Genomic DNA, 16,959 nt, shown 5'->3' with positions numbered 1-16,959 from the left:
GGAAATCACTGCCTTTGCCCTGATTAGTCATACCTTTTACCAACAATACTCAACCCCAGGCCTTTGCCTGGCTTCTTCTGCAGCTCGACGGAGAGGGTGTCGTACACGTCCTCCTCTTTGTATGGGGCCTCATCTCTGTACAGCGTCAGGCGCACCCTTTGTGGTGTTTGTCTTAGGACGTTTATTGCTTCATCATGTGTGGCCTTCCTCAGGTCAATTCCATTTACCTGTACAGAAGTGGGACACAGATGGTGAGGAAGTAGATGAGTTGAGTAAAGTGAAGAAAGATGGAAAAGGGAAGGAGTGGGGAGAAAGAGGAAAGGGAGGGGCAGGGGGAGAAACAAAAACCACCCTCTCCACAGTTGCCTTTCCTTTGAGGTAAAGGTCAAACGCACAGCATTCTGTACCTCTAAAATCTGATCTCCAGCCCAGAGTCTTCCATCTTTACATGCTGCTCCTTCCTCATAAACTTCATGGATAATAATGGCACCCTAAGGGCACAAACAAAACAAACCATGCTTTACCCCATCCTCCCTAGGAATGGTGAGCAGAAATGCAGTCAAAGCACACTATACTCTTAGAGACACTGATAAGGGTTATACACTGACTACATCTGTATGTGAGTCATGCATCAAAATTCAAAGAAAAGCATAACAAGACAAGTTGCTGTAAGTCTTAAAGAAATTTGTATTTCTTTCAAATGATAGGGAATTTTAAAGAAAAAATTTATAAAATACATAAATCACCCACATACTTATTTATAATAGATACACATCACCTTTCCTATCCACAAATGAAATTAACAGATATGCCTCACATTTCCTATCTATAAGTGGAATGAATGGCTTTTAAATGCATTTTTGACAATTAGAAATTTTTGTCTATAAATTATGCAATTTATCAAATGTTTTCTCAGTATGGGTCTAACCCAACAATATCCAGTCAGTAAAAAGACAATTTATTACTAAGTCAGTGTTGACTTACTCAAAGTAAATGAGTAATTGCCCCACAAATTAAAATAACAAGAAATGGTACACTGTCTAAGTCTTTGTATTTCATTTCATACGGCTGATGGAAATTTCCCTGCAGTGACCTCTCAGGGACCACTGAAGAGGCTGCATATGTGGAGCATCTCTGACTGCATCCTCACCAGCAGTGTGTCGGACCCCCCAACGATGCTCAGGCCCAGTCCTGTCCGCCCTTTGGAAATCTCAATAGTTGTTTCACAGCCTGGGATGATGGGGCAGGTTGCAGGATCAGAAGCAAAGACTGCTGGTGTTGACGACCTGCTTGTGCCTAAAAGTAAGTTTAAAGTGAAATACAAATAAAAATTGATCAGAAGGCATATACATCAAACTCACCACACTGGTTGCCTTGGGGGATGGAGCAGAAACATGGGCCCGAGTTTGGGGACAAAGAAGACTTCAATTCCACCGTAATCTTTTAGTTGTGTCTAAAACCATCCAACAAATAATTACATCATCATTGTTACCTTAGTGTGGTGGGTACAAAATTACCTGTAAATTATTTTCTGCACTATTCTGTATTTTTCTTTAATTACTGGAGATAATAGGTAAAAGGAATGAGAACAGAGTTGAACTGAGCTGCTAGTTTCACTCTGATATTCTATGTTTCATGGGAGCCAAACAAATCTCTGAAGAAATTTTGATTCGTAAAACTTAGAACTGAGATATGCAGTGGAGGCCTAACTCACATTCAGGGAAGACAAAACATAAAGAACATCAGTAATTCTGGTCATGGTGCCTGCCACTCATGGCTTTTTAGATTTCTGATTTGGTTTTCTCTTTATGTAATCAAATCTGTAATCAAATCATACATGCAACCGGATTTAATACCTGGGTTTATAACACATTAAGTGAGCCCCACCTGAAGTTTGTTTCTTAATGTCTCAATGTTTTATAAACTTGAATTTACTGGTGCATATATGCTCAAAATTAAATAAATAAGATTGGATTATGAAAAAATAAGGAGAATATAATCTCATACTCTGCTGTATGAGAGTCTTCATATCATGTTTGGTGATATACCAAAAAGCATATTCAAAGAAATATTCATAAGCAAATAGCATATTCAGAGAAAGTTGGTAGACTTGCTAGATTAGCTTTAGGGAAAACGTTCTTTTTAGGAATCAGAGGCAGACTAGTTTCTTGCTCCTGAAATGGTAAGAAGAGGTGAAAGATATCTTCCTTTATGCTATGTTTTCATTTAGCATCTTATATGTTTATAGACACGCTATTTAGGGATCAACTTAATATTGAAAAATTAGAAAATTACTATATTTTTTAACATTTTAGAGAATTATTCAGTCTTTCTAAATAAAGGATTACTTCCATTAGATGTTTATTACTTTAAGATTTTTTAGCAATAAAGTCCAACTGTATAGTACAGGGAACTATATTCAATGTACTGCTGCTGCTGCTAAGTCGCTTCAGTCGTGTCCAACTCCATGCAACCCCATAGACGGCTGCCCACTAGGCTCCCCTGTCCCCGGGATTCTCCAGGCAAGAACACTGGAGTGGGTTGCCATTTCCTTCTCCAATGCATGAAAGTGAAAAGTGAAAGTGAAGTCCCTCAGTCGTGTCCGACTCTTAGCAACCCCATGGAGTGCAGCCGACCGGGCTCCTCCGTCCATGGGATTTTCCAGGCAAGAGTACTGGAGTGGGTTGCCATTGCCTTCTCCGATTCAATGTACTAGGATAAACTATAATGGAAAGAATATAAAAGAATGCGTGTATATATATATGTACACACACACACACACACACACACACACACACATATATACAACTGAGTCAGCAGAAATTAACACAACATCATAAATCAACTATACTTCAATTTAAAAACAGACTTTTAAACCAACTATATTACAAATGTTTTAAACTGCTGTTTCATTAAAAACCTGTCAAAAGAACTGAATGTTTCAGTTTAGAAACTAAAAGAGCTTTTTTCTCCAAATGCAGAAAAAGTGTTTTTAACTACTTTTTTTAAATGCCACAAAGCTTGAAATGTATTCTTTTACTGAAAATCAGTGTGATTTTTCTGAAAAAGAACCTCAAAGGAATAATTTGCCTCAATATATGAGACTGACATTTCAATGACATGTGAAATGGTCGGCCCAAGCTCCATATCCAACCATTTCATCTACTTCGTTCTCTTCAACAGTATCTGCTGTTTACACCCAAAGGAAGAACTCATATCCACTGTGTACATGTGGCAATGAGCAACATTTTAGGAATCTGATATAGTGCCAGGCAAAGTTGATTCTACCAATGAAGTGGTATCATTGTATCCATATTAAAAATGAGAATACTGATGTTCCAAGAAGTTACATTACTTACTCAGTAGTATAAACAAGGAATGTACAAAATTAGATATCTCATATATTAGTAAGATACCTGGAGTCACAGATACTCTTAGCAAAAGATCCTTGGAGAGCAAAGAGTATCACTCCTTTGTCTTAGAGTTGGGTGAGCAGAGGCTTAGAGTGGCTGGATGGGTTCCCCAAGGTTCTATGGCTGGTTAATGTACAGCACCAGATCCCTTCTCTTTATACCATCCTTTCACCAAAATGCTGTCGGACTACGGCCTATCAAGCAGTGGACTACATACAAGCAGACGGCTCCCAAGCAGGGACTTGATACCGAGTCTGAACACGCCATGTGTGAGAACCAGCAGGAGACAAGCCCTTACTTCGCATGGGCTCTGGTTCCGGAGAGCTAGACGGTGGGGCCGCTGGAGACTGGGGGCTGCTCTTTTTCTCTCCGTTGGCTGTACCAATTCCTGAAGTAGTAGCCTGGGAGTCTGGATTCTCAGCACGAATCGTCAATTTCACTTTTGTCTTTGCTGTTTTCAGAAGGTTAATAAACTGGCAGGGGGTTGGTGTGGAGGAGAAATAAAATTAAAGGCAAGTTAGTAGACTTGCACACAAAAAAAGGCACTATGACAGCTGCAATTGGAAACATCTATGGTTGAGAGAAGAGTCAGAGGCAAACTTTTTCCCTGCCAGGACTCAAGAGGTCAAGAAAGAATGGCTGCAGTTTCTAGTTTTTTAAATTTCCTGATACTGATTAAGGCCAAAAAGTCTACTTCAGACTATATTCTTCATTATATAAGAAAGAGCTTTCACTTGTAACATTTCTAATTAATACTGTTTATTTCTCTGGATCCTTACAACCTTAGAAGAATATGGGGTGCTTTACCCACTTCTGATCATAGCAAACACCCTCTTCCAACGACACAAGAGAAGACACTACACATGGACATCACCAGATGGTCAATACCGAAATCAGATTGATTATATTCTTTCCAGCCAAAGATGCAGAAGCTCTATACAGTCAGCAAAAATAAGAACAGATGTGGCTCAGATCATGAACTCCTTATTGCCAAATTCAGATTTAAATTGAAGAAAGTAGGGAAAATCACTAGAACATTCAGGTAAGACCTAAATCAAATCTCTTACAATTATACAGTAGAATTGACAAATAGATTCAAAGGATTAGATCTGACAGACAGAGTGCCTGAAGAACTATGGACAGAGGTTCCTTCCTGACATTGTTCCAGAGGCAGTGATCAAGACCATACCCAAGAAAAAGAAATGGCAAAATGGTTGTCTGACAAGGCCTTACATATAGCTGAGAAAAGAGACACTAAAGGCAAAGGAGACAAGGAAAGACATACCCATTTGAATGCAGAGTTCCAAAGATAGCAAGGAGAGATAAGAAAGCCTTCCTTAGTGATCAGTGCAAAGAAATAGAGGAAAACAATAGAATATTTGGCAAAACTAATACAGTTATGTAAAGTTTAAAAATAAAATAAAATTAAAAAAAAAAAAAAAAAAAAAAAAAAGAAAGACTAGAGGGCTCTTCAAGAAAATTATAGATACTAAGAGAACATTTCACGCAAAAATGGGCACAATAAAGGACAGAAATGGTATGGTAACAGAGCAGAAATATTAAGAAGAGGCGGCAAGAGTACACAGAAGAATTATACAAAAAAGAGCTGCATGACCCAGATAATCACGATGGTATGATCACTCACCTAGAGCCAGACATCCTGGAATTTGAAGTTGAGTTGGCCTTAGGAAGCATCACTACGAACAAAGCTAGTGGAAATGATGGAATTCCAGTTGAGCTACTTCAAATCCTAAAAGATGATGCTATGAAAGTGCTGCACTCAATATGCCAGCTAATTTGGAAAACTCACCAGCGGCCAAGGGCTGGAAAAGGTCAGTTTTCATTCCAATCCCAAAGAAAGGCAATGCCAGAGACTGTTTAAACTACCACACAACTGCACTCATCTCACATGCTAGCAAAGTAATACTCAAAATTTTCGAAGCCAGGCTTCAACAATATGTGAACCATGAACTTGAGATGTTCAACCTGGACTTAGAAAAGGCAACAAAACCAGAGATCAAATTGCCAACATCTGCTGCATCATCAAAAAAGCAAGAGAGTTCCAGAAAAACATCAACTTCTGCTTTACTGACTGTGCCAAACCCTTGACTGTGTGGATCACAACAAACTGTGGAAAATTCTGAAAGAGATGGGAATACCAGACCTTCTGACCTGCCTCCTGAGAAATCTGTATGCAGGTCAAAAAGCAACAGTTAGAACTCTGGACATGGAACAACAGACTGGTTCTGAATAGGAAAACGAGTAAATCAAGGCTGTATATTGTCACCCTGCTTATTTAACTTATATGCAGATACATTATGTGAAATGTCAGGCTAGATGAATCACAAGCTGGAATAAAGATTGCCAGGAGAAATACCAATAACCTCAGATATGCAGTTGACACCACCCTTATGGCAGAAAGCAAAGAGGAATTAAATAGACTCTTGACGAAGGTAAAAGAGGAGCGAAAAAGTTGGCTTAAAGCTCAACATTCAGAAAACTAAGATCACGGCATCTGGTGCCATTACTTCATGGAAAATAGATGGGGAAATAATGGAAACAGTGACAGACTTTATTCCTTTGGGCTGCAAAATCACTGCAGATGGTGACTGCAGCCATGGAATTAGAAGATGTTTGCTTCTCGGAAGAAAAGCTGTGACCGGTAGATAGCATATTAAAAAGCAGAGACATTACATTGCCAACAAAGGTCTGTCTAGTCAAAGCTATGGTTTTTTCAGTAGTCATGTATGGATGTGAAAGGTGGACTATAAAGAAAGCTGAGTGCTGAAGAATTGATGCTTTTGAACTGTGGTTTTAGAGAAGACTCCTGAGACTCCCTTGGACTGCAAGGAGATCCAACCAGTCCATCCTAAAGGAAATCCGTCCTGACTATTCATTGGAAGGACTGATGCTGAAGCTGAAGCTCCAATACTCTGGCCCCCTGACGTGAAGGCCTGACTCATCTGAAATGACCCTGATGCTGGGAAAGATTGAAGGCAGGAGGAGAACGAGACAACAGAGCATAAGATGGTTGGATGGCATCACCGACTGGATGGACTGAGTTTGAGCAAGCTCCAGGATTTGGTGATACACAGGGAATCCTGGTGTGCTGTAGTCCACGTGGTCACAAAGAGTCGGACACGACCGAGCAATTAAACTGAACTACTTCTGTTTCTACAGACAACCTGAAGCAGCTTACATAAACATTTTTAATAAAATGGGAACATTTATGCTAAAAGCAAGATAAAGAAAACTATGCAAGAGAAGAATCAAGCCAAATGGAATGTTAAAAACATACACATGTGGGTTAAAGAATAAAACCTATACAATTATTAAAAGTGGTGCTGGAAAGACTGGACAGCTACGTGTGAAAGAATGAGAACACTTTCTAACACCATACACAAAAATAAACTCAAAATGCATTAGAGACTTAAATGTAAGGTCAGAAACTATTAAGCTCTTAAGAGGAAAATAGGCAGTGCACACTTTGACATAAATCACTGCAAGATCCTCTTTGACCCACCTCCTAGAGTACTGGAAACAGAGAAAAATAAACAAACGGGACCTAATTAAACTTAAAAGCTTTTGTATAGCAAACTAAACTATTAATAATATAAAAAGACAAACCTCAGAATGGGAGAAAAAACTGCAAGCGAAACTGACAAAGGATTAATCCCAAAATACACAAGCAGCTCATACAGTTCAATAATAGAAAAACAAAAACAGTCCAATCACACACTGGGCAGAAGACCTAAAGAAGATATCTTCTTCTCCAAAGAAGATATATAAGAAGATGGCCAATAAATACATAAAAAGATGATCAATATAGCTCATTATTAGAGAAAAGAAAATCAAAACTACAATGAAGTATCAACTCACACCAATCAGAATTGCCATTATTAAAAAAAAACAAAAACAAAAGAAACCACAAGCAAAAATGCTAGAGAATATGTGGAGAAAAGGAACCCTCCTGCACTGTCAGTGGACATGTAAATTGGTACAGCCACTATGGAGAACAGTATGGAGAGTCCTTAACAAACTGGGAATAAAACTACCAGATAAAAACCCAGCAGTAAAACCCAACGATCACACTACTGGGTTTATACCCTGAGAAAACCACAATTCAAAAAGACACATGTACCCCAATGTTCAATGCAGCACTGTTTACAATAGCTAGGACAAGGAAGCAATCTAGATATCCACTGACAGATGAACGGATAAAGAAATCACAGTGTACCACACACACACACACACACACACACACACACACACAGGAATATTACTTAGACAGAAAAAGGAACAGATCAGTTATAGTGAGGTGGATGAACCTGGAGTCTGTTATACAGAGTGATGTTAGAAAAACAAATATCATAGATTAATGCATATATATGGGATGTAGAAAACTAGTACTGATGAACTTATTTAGAGGAAAGAAATAAAGACGCAAACATAGAGAACAGACTTGTGGACACAGTGGTTAAGGAGAGGCTAGGAGAAATTGAGAAAGTAGCACTGCCATATTTATACTATCCTGTATAAAACAGATAGCTAACAGGAAGTTGCTATATGACACAGGGAGCCCAGGCTGGCACTCTGTGATGACCTGGAGGGGTGGAATTGGGGGTGGGGAGGCTCAAGATGTAGGAGATACATATATAGTTATAACTGATTCACACTGATGTATGGCAGAGACCACCACAACACTGTAAGGCAATTTTCCTCCAAAATAACACAAACTGAATTTTAAAATGATTTAAGCACCTTGCTGGCCAATGTATAAATGGACACAGTGACACACCAAATCTCAAAGAAACACAGTTTGTTTGTTTGTTTTTCTAGCACTTACAAAAGGCTCAAGTGAAACTCCCAGTAAGTACAGTATTAAGATCACTTTTGAGAAGGAAGAAACTCAGGCATAAACAACTATTTATCCACTTAAAAGTTATAATAATTTAATGTCTGAGTCTTAAAATCTGTTTATAAAGCAATATAAATAGTGGATATTTATAGGAGCAAATCCATAGACAGTATTAAAAAGCAGAGACATCACTTTGCTAACAAAGGTTCTTATAGTCAAAGCTACGTTTTTTCCAGTAATCATGTACGGATGTGAGAAATGGACCATAAAGGAGGCTGAGTGTTAAAGAACTGATGCTTTCGAATTTCGGTGCTAGAGAAGACTCTTGAGAGTCCCTTAGACAACAAGCAGATCAAGCCAGTCAATCCTAAAGGAAATCAAACCTGAATATTCACTGAAGCGGAAGTTCCAATACTTTGGCCACTAGATGTGAAGAGCCGACTCATCTGCATAGACCCTGACAATGGGAAAGATTGAGGGCAGGAGGTGAAGAGGGCGATAGTGCACGAGAGGATTGGATGGTGTCACCGACTCAATGGAGATGAGTTTGAGCAAATACAGGGAGATACTGAAGGACGGGGAAGCCTGGTGTGCTGTAGTTTACAGAGTCACAGAGACAGACACGACTTAGTTCCTGAACAAAAACAACACAGGAGCAAATATTCATTAAAAATATTCCTTTGGTTTTTTTTTTGCTTTTGGTTTTTTTAATACTAAGTTGTCATTTGTTTAGAAGTTTGAAGTTTTCCTACAGGAAAACTGAAATGATATTTATCAAAAGTGCCCACTGAATACTGAATTTATCAGGTTACAGGAAAAACACTTAACATCATCTTAATTAGAAAACAGAAAGTAGAAATTAAGTACTTTTCAAATCTCCTCTCTTCCTTGCAGATATCTAATACAGCTACACAGTTTTGATCCCATGACTGACCCCCACCCCCACACACTTAGCCATTTCCAAGGATGAGTTCACAGTACCATTTGCTTTCTTTTGGATAATTACCTTTTCAACAGGATAGCCAACAACAACTTCATCATCTACAGCCAAGATCTGATCTCCAACTTTCAGCCGTCCATCCTAGATGGAAACATGGAAACTTTTGAGTGATTTTACAGACAGAATTCCCTTCCTCACCAGTTTCTGACTGTAAGAAGGGGGAGGCCTCACCTTGGCTGCTGCCCCATGCTCTGTTAGACTCTTTATGATGACCCCACTGACTGTATCTTCTTCACTTATGGCAATGCCCAAACCCCCCTGATCCTATAGAAACAAAAACAGAAACACTTAGGAAATGTGAAACATAAAATTTATCCAAACAGAAAGGTGTGTGACCAAAACTTCTGAACATCATCTTCTTACTCAAAGGCTAGAAAAGCAATTAAAGGTGTTCTAAAATCCACTCTTCGAAATCCCCTTAAGCAAACTTTGAATTACTTTAGTGGGATTAAATTTCTCCTCCATCAAATATTCAAATATTCTCATTCCTCCCCTATGTCTAGTACCTCTAGTATTCAGTCGTGTCCGACTCTTTGCGACCCCATGGACTGCAGCACTCCATCCTTCCCTGTTCATCACCAACTCCCAGACCTTGCTCAAACTCACGTCCATTGAGTCAGTGATGCCATCCAACCACCTTATCCTCTGTCGTCCCCTTCTCCTCCTGCCTTCAATCTTTCCCAGCATCAGGGTCTTTTCTTTTCAGCACATATACCAAGTAACATATCTCTAGTCACTTTATCAGTAGATTCAGAAAATAAAAATGTATTCAACAACTTAATGAATGTACGTTTGAGAATTCAGTTCTGTGTAATTGGTTAAGTGACTCAAAACCAAAGCACACTCCTGCCTCCTCATTCTGGCTTAGACATAACACTAATACCGGTCCTTGCACGCCTGTTCCCCTATCCCTTATCCTTCAGCAGACAGGCTGCCCTGACACATGCTCTGTGCTTTCTGGGGCTGAAAATCCACACTGGTTACTTCAAAGACTTGGGTTTTGATTTGATACAGAGTGAAAATGCTCTCAACTCATGAGTCCAAAGACTTACCCTGAAAACCTGCCAAGGCTAGAAGAGCTACACCCACTTTAGCTATATTTTCCATACTCTCTTTTATCAAAACCAGGTGTTCCATAATGCTGGCTTTTACCTCTTCTTAGCATTTATATGAATAAAATTTACCATAGGGTAGTGAATATTTTCATTCTGGTTAGAGCAACTTCCCTCATTACAGTTTCCATCCAGGCAGACAGAAAGCAAGAGACAAAGGAGCTTACATGAGAGCCATGCTTGCCATGGACTTTTAGGATCATGGCATCGAGGTAAAGCTTCATCATCATTTTAAAGATTACGAATACCGCTGCTTTGCTGACAGAGACCATTAATGCTTGATGACATTCCAGACTGTCATTGCACGTCCTCCCTACCACCACTCTTTTCATGTGCATAATACAGAGACAATTACACAGGTTTACGGTAAGCAGAACTCAGCTATAATATACTTGCGGGCTAGATCTGGGAATCTAGATACGTGACTTAACATCCCTAAACCTCTAAAATATCCTGTCCCCTCTCCTCTGCTGTCTCAGAGGACTCTCTCTGACATGGCAACAGAATGAGGGATGCTGGAATGGACATGTATGGACTTTTTGACAGAAAAGCTTTAATGACTTCTGTTCTTTTCCCTTTACCCACAACACAAACTGCCCATGACAATGTTTCTTAAAAGTATATGATAAGATCAGAGCAATCCATTTTTGTACAGGGTTATTTATTAAAAAAATAAATAAATAAACCAAGAAGAATCAGTATTTTTTTCCACTAAGTGCTTAACAAACTTTGACCACATATCAGGCATTATGCCCACCAGTTTAGAAACAACTCATTTAACCTTTATAATTACAATATCAAAGGTAAGACTATCATCTCCAATTTACAGGTAAGAAAAATAGAGGCAAAGCAAGATCACAAAATGTGTTAAGTCTGTAACTGATGAAATAGGATTCATCCCAGTCAGACGGCCTTTGGTGCCCTGCCTTGGAGCTGGGGAGTCTAGGAGGAAAGCACTCCTTTCTGCTGCAGCATTACACATAAAATCCCTCTGTTCCCCCCATTCCACCTCCTCCATTCCTCTCCTCTTCCCTGAGCATGTCACTGCTCTTTCTGTTTAGCCTGTTCATCCACTGTCCACCTGCATTCCAGCATGAACCTGCAGCACCTAAAAGCATTTACAGGATTCTGTTCAACAAACCACCTCTTTCAAGTGGTCACTTGAATCCAAGGTTCAGATCTTTTCAAAAGCAAATACCTCAACGATGCCTATCAATGAGACTTCTAGGCATTTGGGCTTTTGGTCTGACAAAGGACAAAGCCTGTAACTTGTTTAATGTTTTATTTCGTCCATAGCAAGTCCTTGTAAATAAATTAAACATGAGATCACTAAATGTCATACCTTGGGATAATCATAAAAGCAGGAGAAGCTGGGCCCCTGCTCAAGTATCAATTAGCACAATGGTTATCAAACGTTAGTGTATGCTGCCATCATGGAGAAGGCTTATTAAAACATGAGCCGAGGGCACACCCCAGAGCTGCTCCTTCGGGAGATCAGGGTGGGCCAAGCACCTGCAGTTCTAACAAGCTCTCAGGTGATGCTGATGCTGCTGGTCTGTGGAGACTAGTTTTGGGAAACAGTGAATCAGAACACCAGTGTCAAGGTCCTCACATCATTTCAGTCCAATTCTAAGCAGATTTACCTTAGGAAGTTCTAGATGTTGCACGTTTGTCAACAAACTGAGGTCAACAACTGCATCAGAAGTAGTAACACTCGGTTCAGCCTGGCAGAGGGAAAAAAAGCGACAAAACAGGCAAATGTTATGTTGTTTTGCTTGACTAAATAGTTGTTTATTGTTGTTGTTTAGTCACTAAGTTGTGTCCGACTTTTTGTGACCCCGTGGACTGTAGCCCACTAGGCTCCTATGTCCATGAGATTTTGTAGGTAAGGATACTGGAGTGGGCTGTCATTTCCTAACCTGGGGGATCTTCTTGATCCAGGGACTGAACCCATGTCCCCTGCATTGGCAGGTAGATTATTTACTGCTGAGCCACCAGGGAAGCCTCAAAGGGGCCGCTTAATTAACATTATTTCATATGCTATATTCCATCATTATAATTTTAATACTTCATGATGTTTATGAACATTATATCTTAAAGATATGAATGAGGTGTGATTAGCCAGCAATTATTTTGGAGCACAGAAACATAAAATGCTTCACAAGACTGCATGGATTTACTCTACAATGATGCCTAATTGTTACCCAGCTCCGAACAGCGCAAGCACTGACATACAGAACACCAGCAGAGGCTCCATTCACTATGTTTTACTGTGCTAGACATCAAGTGAATGTAGGAGCTGTTAAATGTTTTACCTGAAAGTTGCTAAAATCCATTTTCTTGATGGACATTTTTGGTACAACTCATATGAAAATAAAATTTTCTCCTTTACAATCTTGAAAAACCACTTGATTCACTCAGTTCCCCACTATGATCAGTGAGTCAGTTCACCCCATGAGACAGTGATTTGTGCATCTTACGTACAGAAAAGCCTAACGTTTAGATATTAATTTAGGGAAGAGTGTTTCCAATTCACACCCCTTTCCACTGACAGTATCATACTGCCTAATTTTAAGTTTTCATTCTCTATCTCCTTTTACTCATTCTAAACAAAGTAAACACAAAACTTTCACCAAAACTCTCTTAAATTTGTGTCATCCTCTGGCCACTGCCTTCTCTTTCCTCAATTTCTTATCCACCATTTGCTTTATCAAAGTCACTAATAATCATCTATTTGCAAATAAAATGAACCCTCTTTATTCACCTTCTCGCAGTATTCAAGGCTGTGCTATATATACACCCTTTCTCAATGGAGCCCTCCTCAGCTGCTGTGCGACCCACCCACCTGATTCTTCATTTTGGACTTGTCAATTCTCCTTACAACTGATATCACACAATTCTGACCTCGGCTCTCATCTTTTCTCAATGTCCTCCACAGACAGAGCCTGAGCTCCCATGGCTCCCAAGTTGGCATCTATGGGGATTCATCTCTAAACTCGAGACCAAACGTCCCTGTGAACACTTCTATCAAGCTTTCCAATGGACACTTCATTCTTTTTATTTTTTTTTCTTTTTTTAAATTTCATTTTATTTTTAAACTTTACAATATTGTATTAGTTTTGCCAAATTCATTCTTAAGCTGCCTCAGAGAGAAAGTTCTCTCTTTTTAAATAAATACCTGCTTCTCTTTTTTACTTTTTCTATTTTGATAAAAGATAACCATCTATTAAGTCACCAAATCAGACATCTGGAAGCCTGGTACATCTCATGTGTTTCATTCTCCAGCCTATGCTCAGCCCCCAAATGGTACCTGGTGTTGGATGAATACATTCTCAACCAGTCATTTTTCCTCACTGAATATATTTAGTTAGGGATGAAGTAATATCTATTTGGGTTCTAAAGACCTGACACAACCATTTCTTCTCTCTCTCTATTTTTGGGCATCAGTTCAGGTCCTCCATATCTATCCTGTGAATTACTTGAATTCTCTTACTCCCTTCAACTTCTCTGTCCTGCAACCTGTGATTTTTCTCTGTACCATTTCCAGAGTTCTTAAAAATAATCTTCATTCTTTGAGTCTGCAAAGATATAGCCTAAAACACAAGGTCTGCATGGTGATCCTCATGATCCAACCCTACCTGTTCCCTGCCTCCCATTGTTCAACAGGGCTCTGCAGTTATCAATTCTCTGCATTTGCCAGAGCCTCCAGCCCATCCCTCAATCCATGTCCTCTGCTTGCAGTGTTTACGGCCCCCAAGACACCTACTTTCAATGTACACCTCATGTGCGACCTCCCCTATGTTCGCATTCTCTCCCCAGAGGGAACACTGTCAACTCCTTTTCTGCCTTCATTATTCCCTTGACAGGCTCTACTACTAGGCTTCATGTAAGCCATGCTTATTTACATGAGTGTTCCATAAACTAGGCTATAAACATATTGGGGATCAAGAGGATCAAGAAATTCACTTCTCCCTCATATCCCTGAAAGGGCTCTATAATTGTTAGCTAAATTAATAAGTGATGCATAAACTAAAGCTTCCCAGAGAAATAAATATAAGCTACAAACCTCCTTATTTTGGAGATTCTCCGAGGTAGCAGGCGAGGGTTCCACTGTATGCCCAGGACATACAGCCATCTGACTCACTGCATCTTTATTTCTAAAGGAAAAAAAGAACTAACCTGTAATATCATGACCATTCATACTATTTTCATTCTTTAGTTTGAAGACTCAGATTATTAGACAAAATTCTGTAGCCACAAAGACTTGGAACTACAACACTTACACGTTCATATATGTTTCATTTTTATTCAAAAGAATAAGAATTGAACGGCTAAGGAAAAATATTTATAAACCAGGAAAAGAAAATGCTCACCTGATAAAAATTATTTTTACTTTAGAAGGGGCACATTTGATGATTGATGAAGCATTCTGATGACTTCTTCCATATAAAATTTGACCATTGATCTATGAGAAATAAATATCATTTATTGAGCCCAGAATTTTAATTTTACAAATTTTTATCTCCTTCCTAATGAAAAGGACTTCCCTGGTGATGCAGTGGTAAAGAATATGCCTGCCAATGTTTGATCTTCTGGGTTGGGAAGATTTCCCCGAGAAGGAAATGGCAACCCACTCCAGTATTCTTGCCTGAAGAATCTCATGGACAGAGGAGCCTGGTAGGCTACAGTCCCTGGGCTCACAAGAGTGAGCTAGGACTTGGCAACTAAACAACAACAATCTAATGAAAAGCATTTTTTTTTTTTCTTCCTTTAAAATAGTACATACATTTTGTTTCCCAGAACATGAACCTAACTTTGATTCTGAGTTAAGAAAAAGCTCATGTTGAAAACCAACATTAAAATTCCATGCATGTAGTCTGATCTCCATGGACTAACGAGGCATCACTTGGACTGACTACAGGAGAAGTATCCAGGCAGGCAACAAGCTTCTAGAATACTCTGCACAAGCAAGGGCTCTGCAGAGGCACCTGTGATCAGCACAGATCATCCTGGGAGGGCCTGACTATCACAGTTCACAGTTAATGTCAGAACTCAAGGCCTGGGGGTAGGCCACTGGGAGAAGCAGTGCTGGTATATCCAGGCTTCAGGCAGTGGAAGGTGCTTAAGCAGCACACTACCTAGCGGAGACTGCCAGTCACCCTGTCAGGTAGCCGCTGCTGACTGAGCCTTCCTAGCGAAGAGGGAAACGCAGGAGGCATGGGAAAATGTGCTAAAGCAGTGTAAAGACACGTGGATCCCAGCCTATAGGAGGCAAGGACAAAAAAAAATCAAGTGAACACAATTCTAGACACTATAAAAGTATGGTCTGCAAGTTTATTTTGCTTGGTGGGCTGAATTACTGTTTTTGTTTTTTAGCCTTAAATTCAACCCCACAACAATCCACCCCCATCAAGTCTACCATGAGGGATTCAACTTCTAGAAGGTCCAGTGATCAGTCTCATTACAGGGGCATGATTGGTCATTTGGCTTTTTAAAAGCTCCTAATAAAAATGCAGCACACACTAAAAAATGTTTTTGAAGTGTGATCTTTATTACTGTCTTGGGGAAAAAATTTTTCTGGTGCTACACAGTCACAACCTTTAATGGAAGTTAATGGGAACATGGGTGGTACTTACTAGAGACTTGGTCTCGAGCCAAATTTGCTGCAATGCATCTTTGTTATTAGGTGAGTGATAGTTTTCTCAGTCACCATATGAGACCCAGGTGGGTTTTCTGGAAACTGATGGCTCTGTCACACCAATTCAGTGGGAGTAAATGCAGTGTTTGCCATAAGAACTTACCTCTAGAAGCTCATCTGCAATCTGCAGTTGACCATCTTTCCCAGCTGCTCCATTTGGATCAATCCCCACTATAAAAACACTCATCCTCGATCGGTCTTTGTTCCCAGCAAGACTCAGACCCAAACCACTACGACCTTTCTCTAGTTCAATCATGTGGAGCTCGCCTGTGAGGGTTCCGTAACGTTCTCTGATATTTTCTGCACACAACAAGAACAAAAAACCACAGGGAGTAAGAGATAATTCACAGCCAAATGCTTTACTCTGGAAGGTTATTGAGAATGGCATTGTAAGGCCATGACTGTACCAAAAAATAATTCTTAGTGGTTAAGGAAAGCTAAACAGACTGGCCTCCTGGGCATCAAGACTGGTTTTCTAGAGCACCCAAATTCTGAGTAGCTTTTCTGCCCCTAGGATGCAGAGAGTACGGTGTCTGACTAATCAGTTCACCTGAGGTGAGCAGACCCAAAGAAGTGAACCATGTGATCACGTGAATAAGCTCTCCAAAGACTGTGATTAAAACAGAAAGTTACTTTATCATTTGCAGAGAACAGAACATCCAGAGGATTTGTCTTCCCTGGTCAGGGGAAACTTTTCTCCCACAGCAACACGGACACTGCACATTGCATTATGCTGGGTGGTGCTTGCTACGCAGATCCAGATTAGATGGAATGGGTTTTCTGATTGCACAGAGCCATCCAACCAAGACACATGGACGTACCTGTTCTCATTAAATGAGACCTTTCATATCTCCCATCTCCCATGTTCAAAAGATAGC

The 16,959-nt window shown here is 39.8% G+C and overlaps 1 protein-coding gene across 12 annotated transcripts in view; it reads right to left on the bottom strand.

Moving 5' to 3' along the window:
* The window catches only part of MPDZ (multiple PDZ domain crumbs cell polarity complex component), a 167,038-nt gene that overhangs the window by 12,889 nt on the left and 137,190 nt on the right, over window positions 1–16,959 (bottom strand). For all 12 annotated transcript variants that reach the window (XM_055578063.1, XM_055578069.1, XM_055578065.1 and 9 more), the window contains 10 exons: window positions 16,185–16,381; window positions 14,757–14,848; window positions 14,450–14,540; window positions 12,027–12,107; window positions 9,443–9,535; window positions 9,278–9,352; window positions 3,712–3,886; window positions 1,151–1,296; window positions 408–491; window positions 34–227 (listed from right to left, as the gene is read on the bottom strand). In XM_055578063.1, the coding sequence (XP_055434038.1) occupies window positions 34–227; window positions 408–491; window positions 1,151–1,296; window positions 3,712–3,886; window positions 9,278–9,352; window positions 9,443–9,535; window positions 12,027–12,107; window positions 14,450–14,540; window positions 14,757–14,848; window positions 16,185–16,381 (1,228 nt within the window). The remainder of the gene's footprint in view (window positions 1–33; window positions 228–407; window positions 492–1,150; window positions 1,297–3,711; window positions 3,887–9,277; window positions 9,353–9,442; window positions 9,536–12,026; window positions 12,108–14,449; window positions 14,541–14,756; window positions 14,849–16,184; window positions 16,382–16,959) is intronic.

This window comes from Bubalus kerabau, chromosome 4 (assembly GCF_029407905.1).
Source record: "Bubalus kerabau isolate K-KA32 ecotype Philippines breed swamp buffalo chromosome 4, PCC_UOA_SB_1v2, whole genome shotgun sequence".
Lineage (NCBI taxonomy): Eukaryota > Metazoa > Chordata > Mammalia > Artiodactyla > Bovidae > Bubalus > Bubalus kerabau.
Note: the sequence above shows the minus strand (reverse complement) of the source record. Positions and strands in the feature narration are given on the sequence as shown.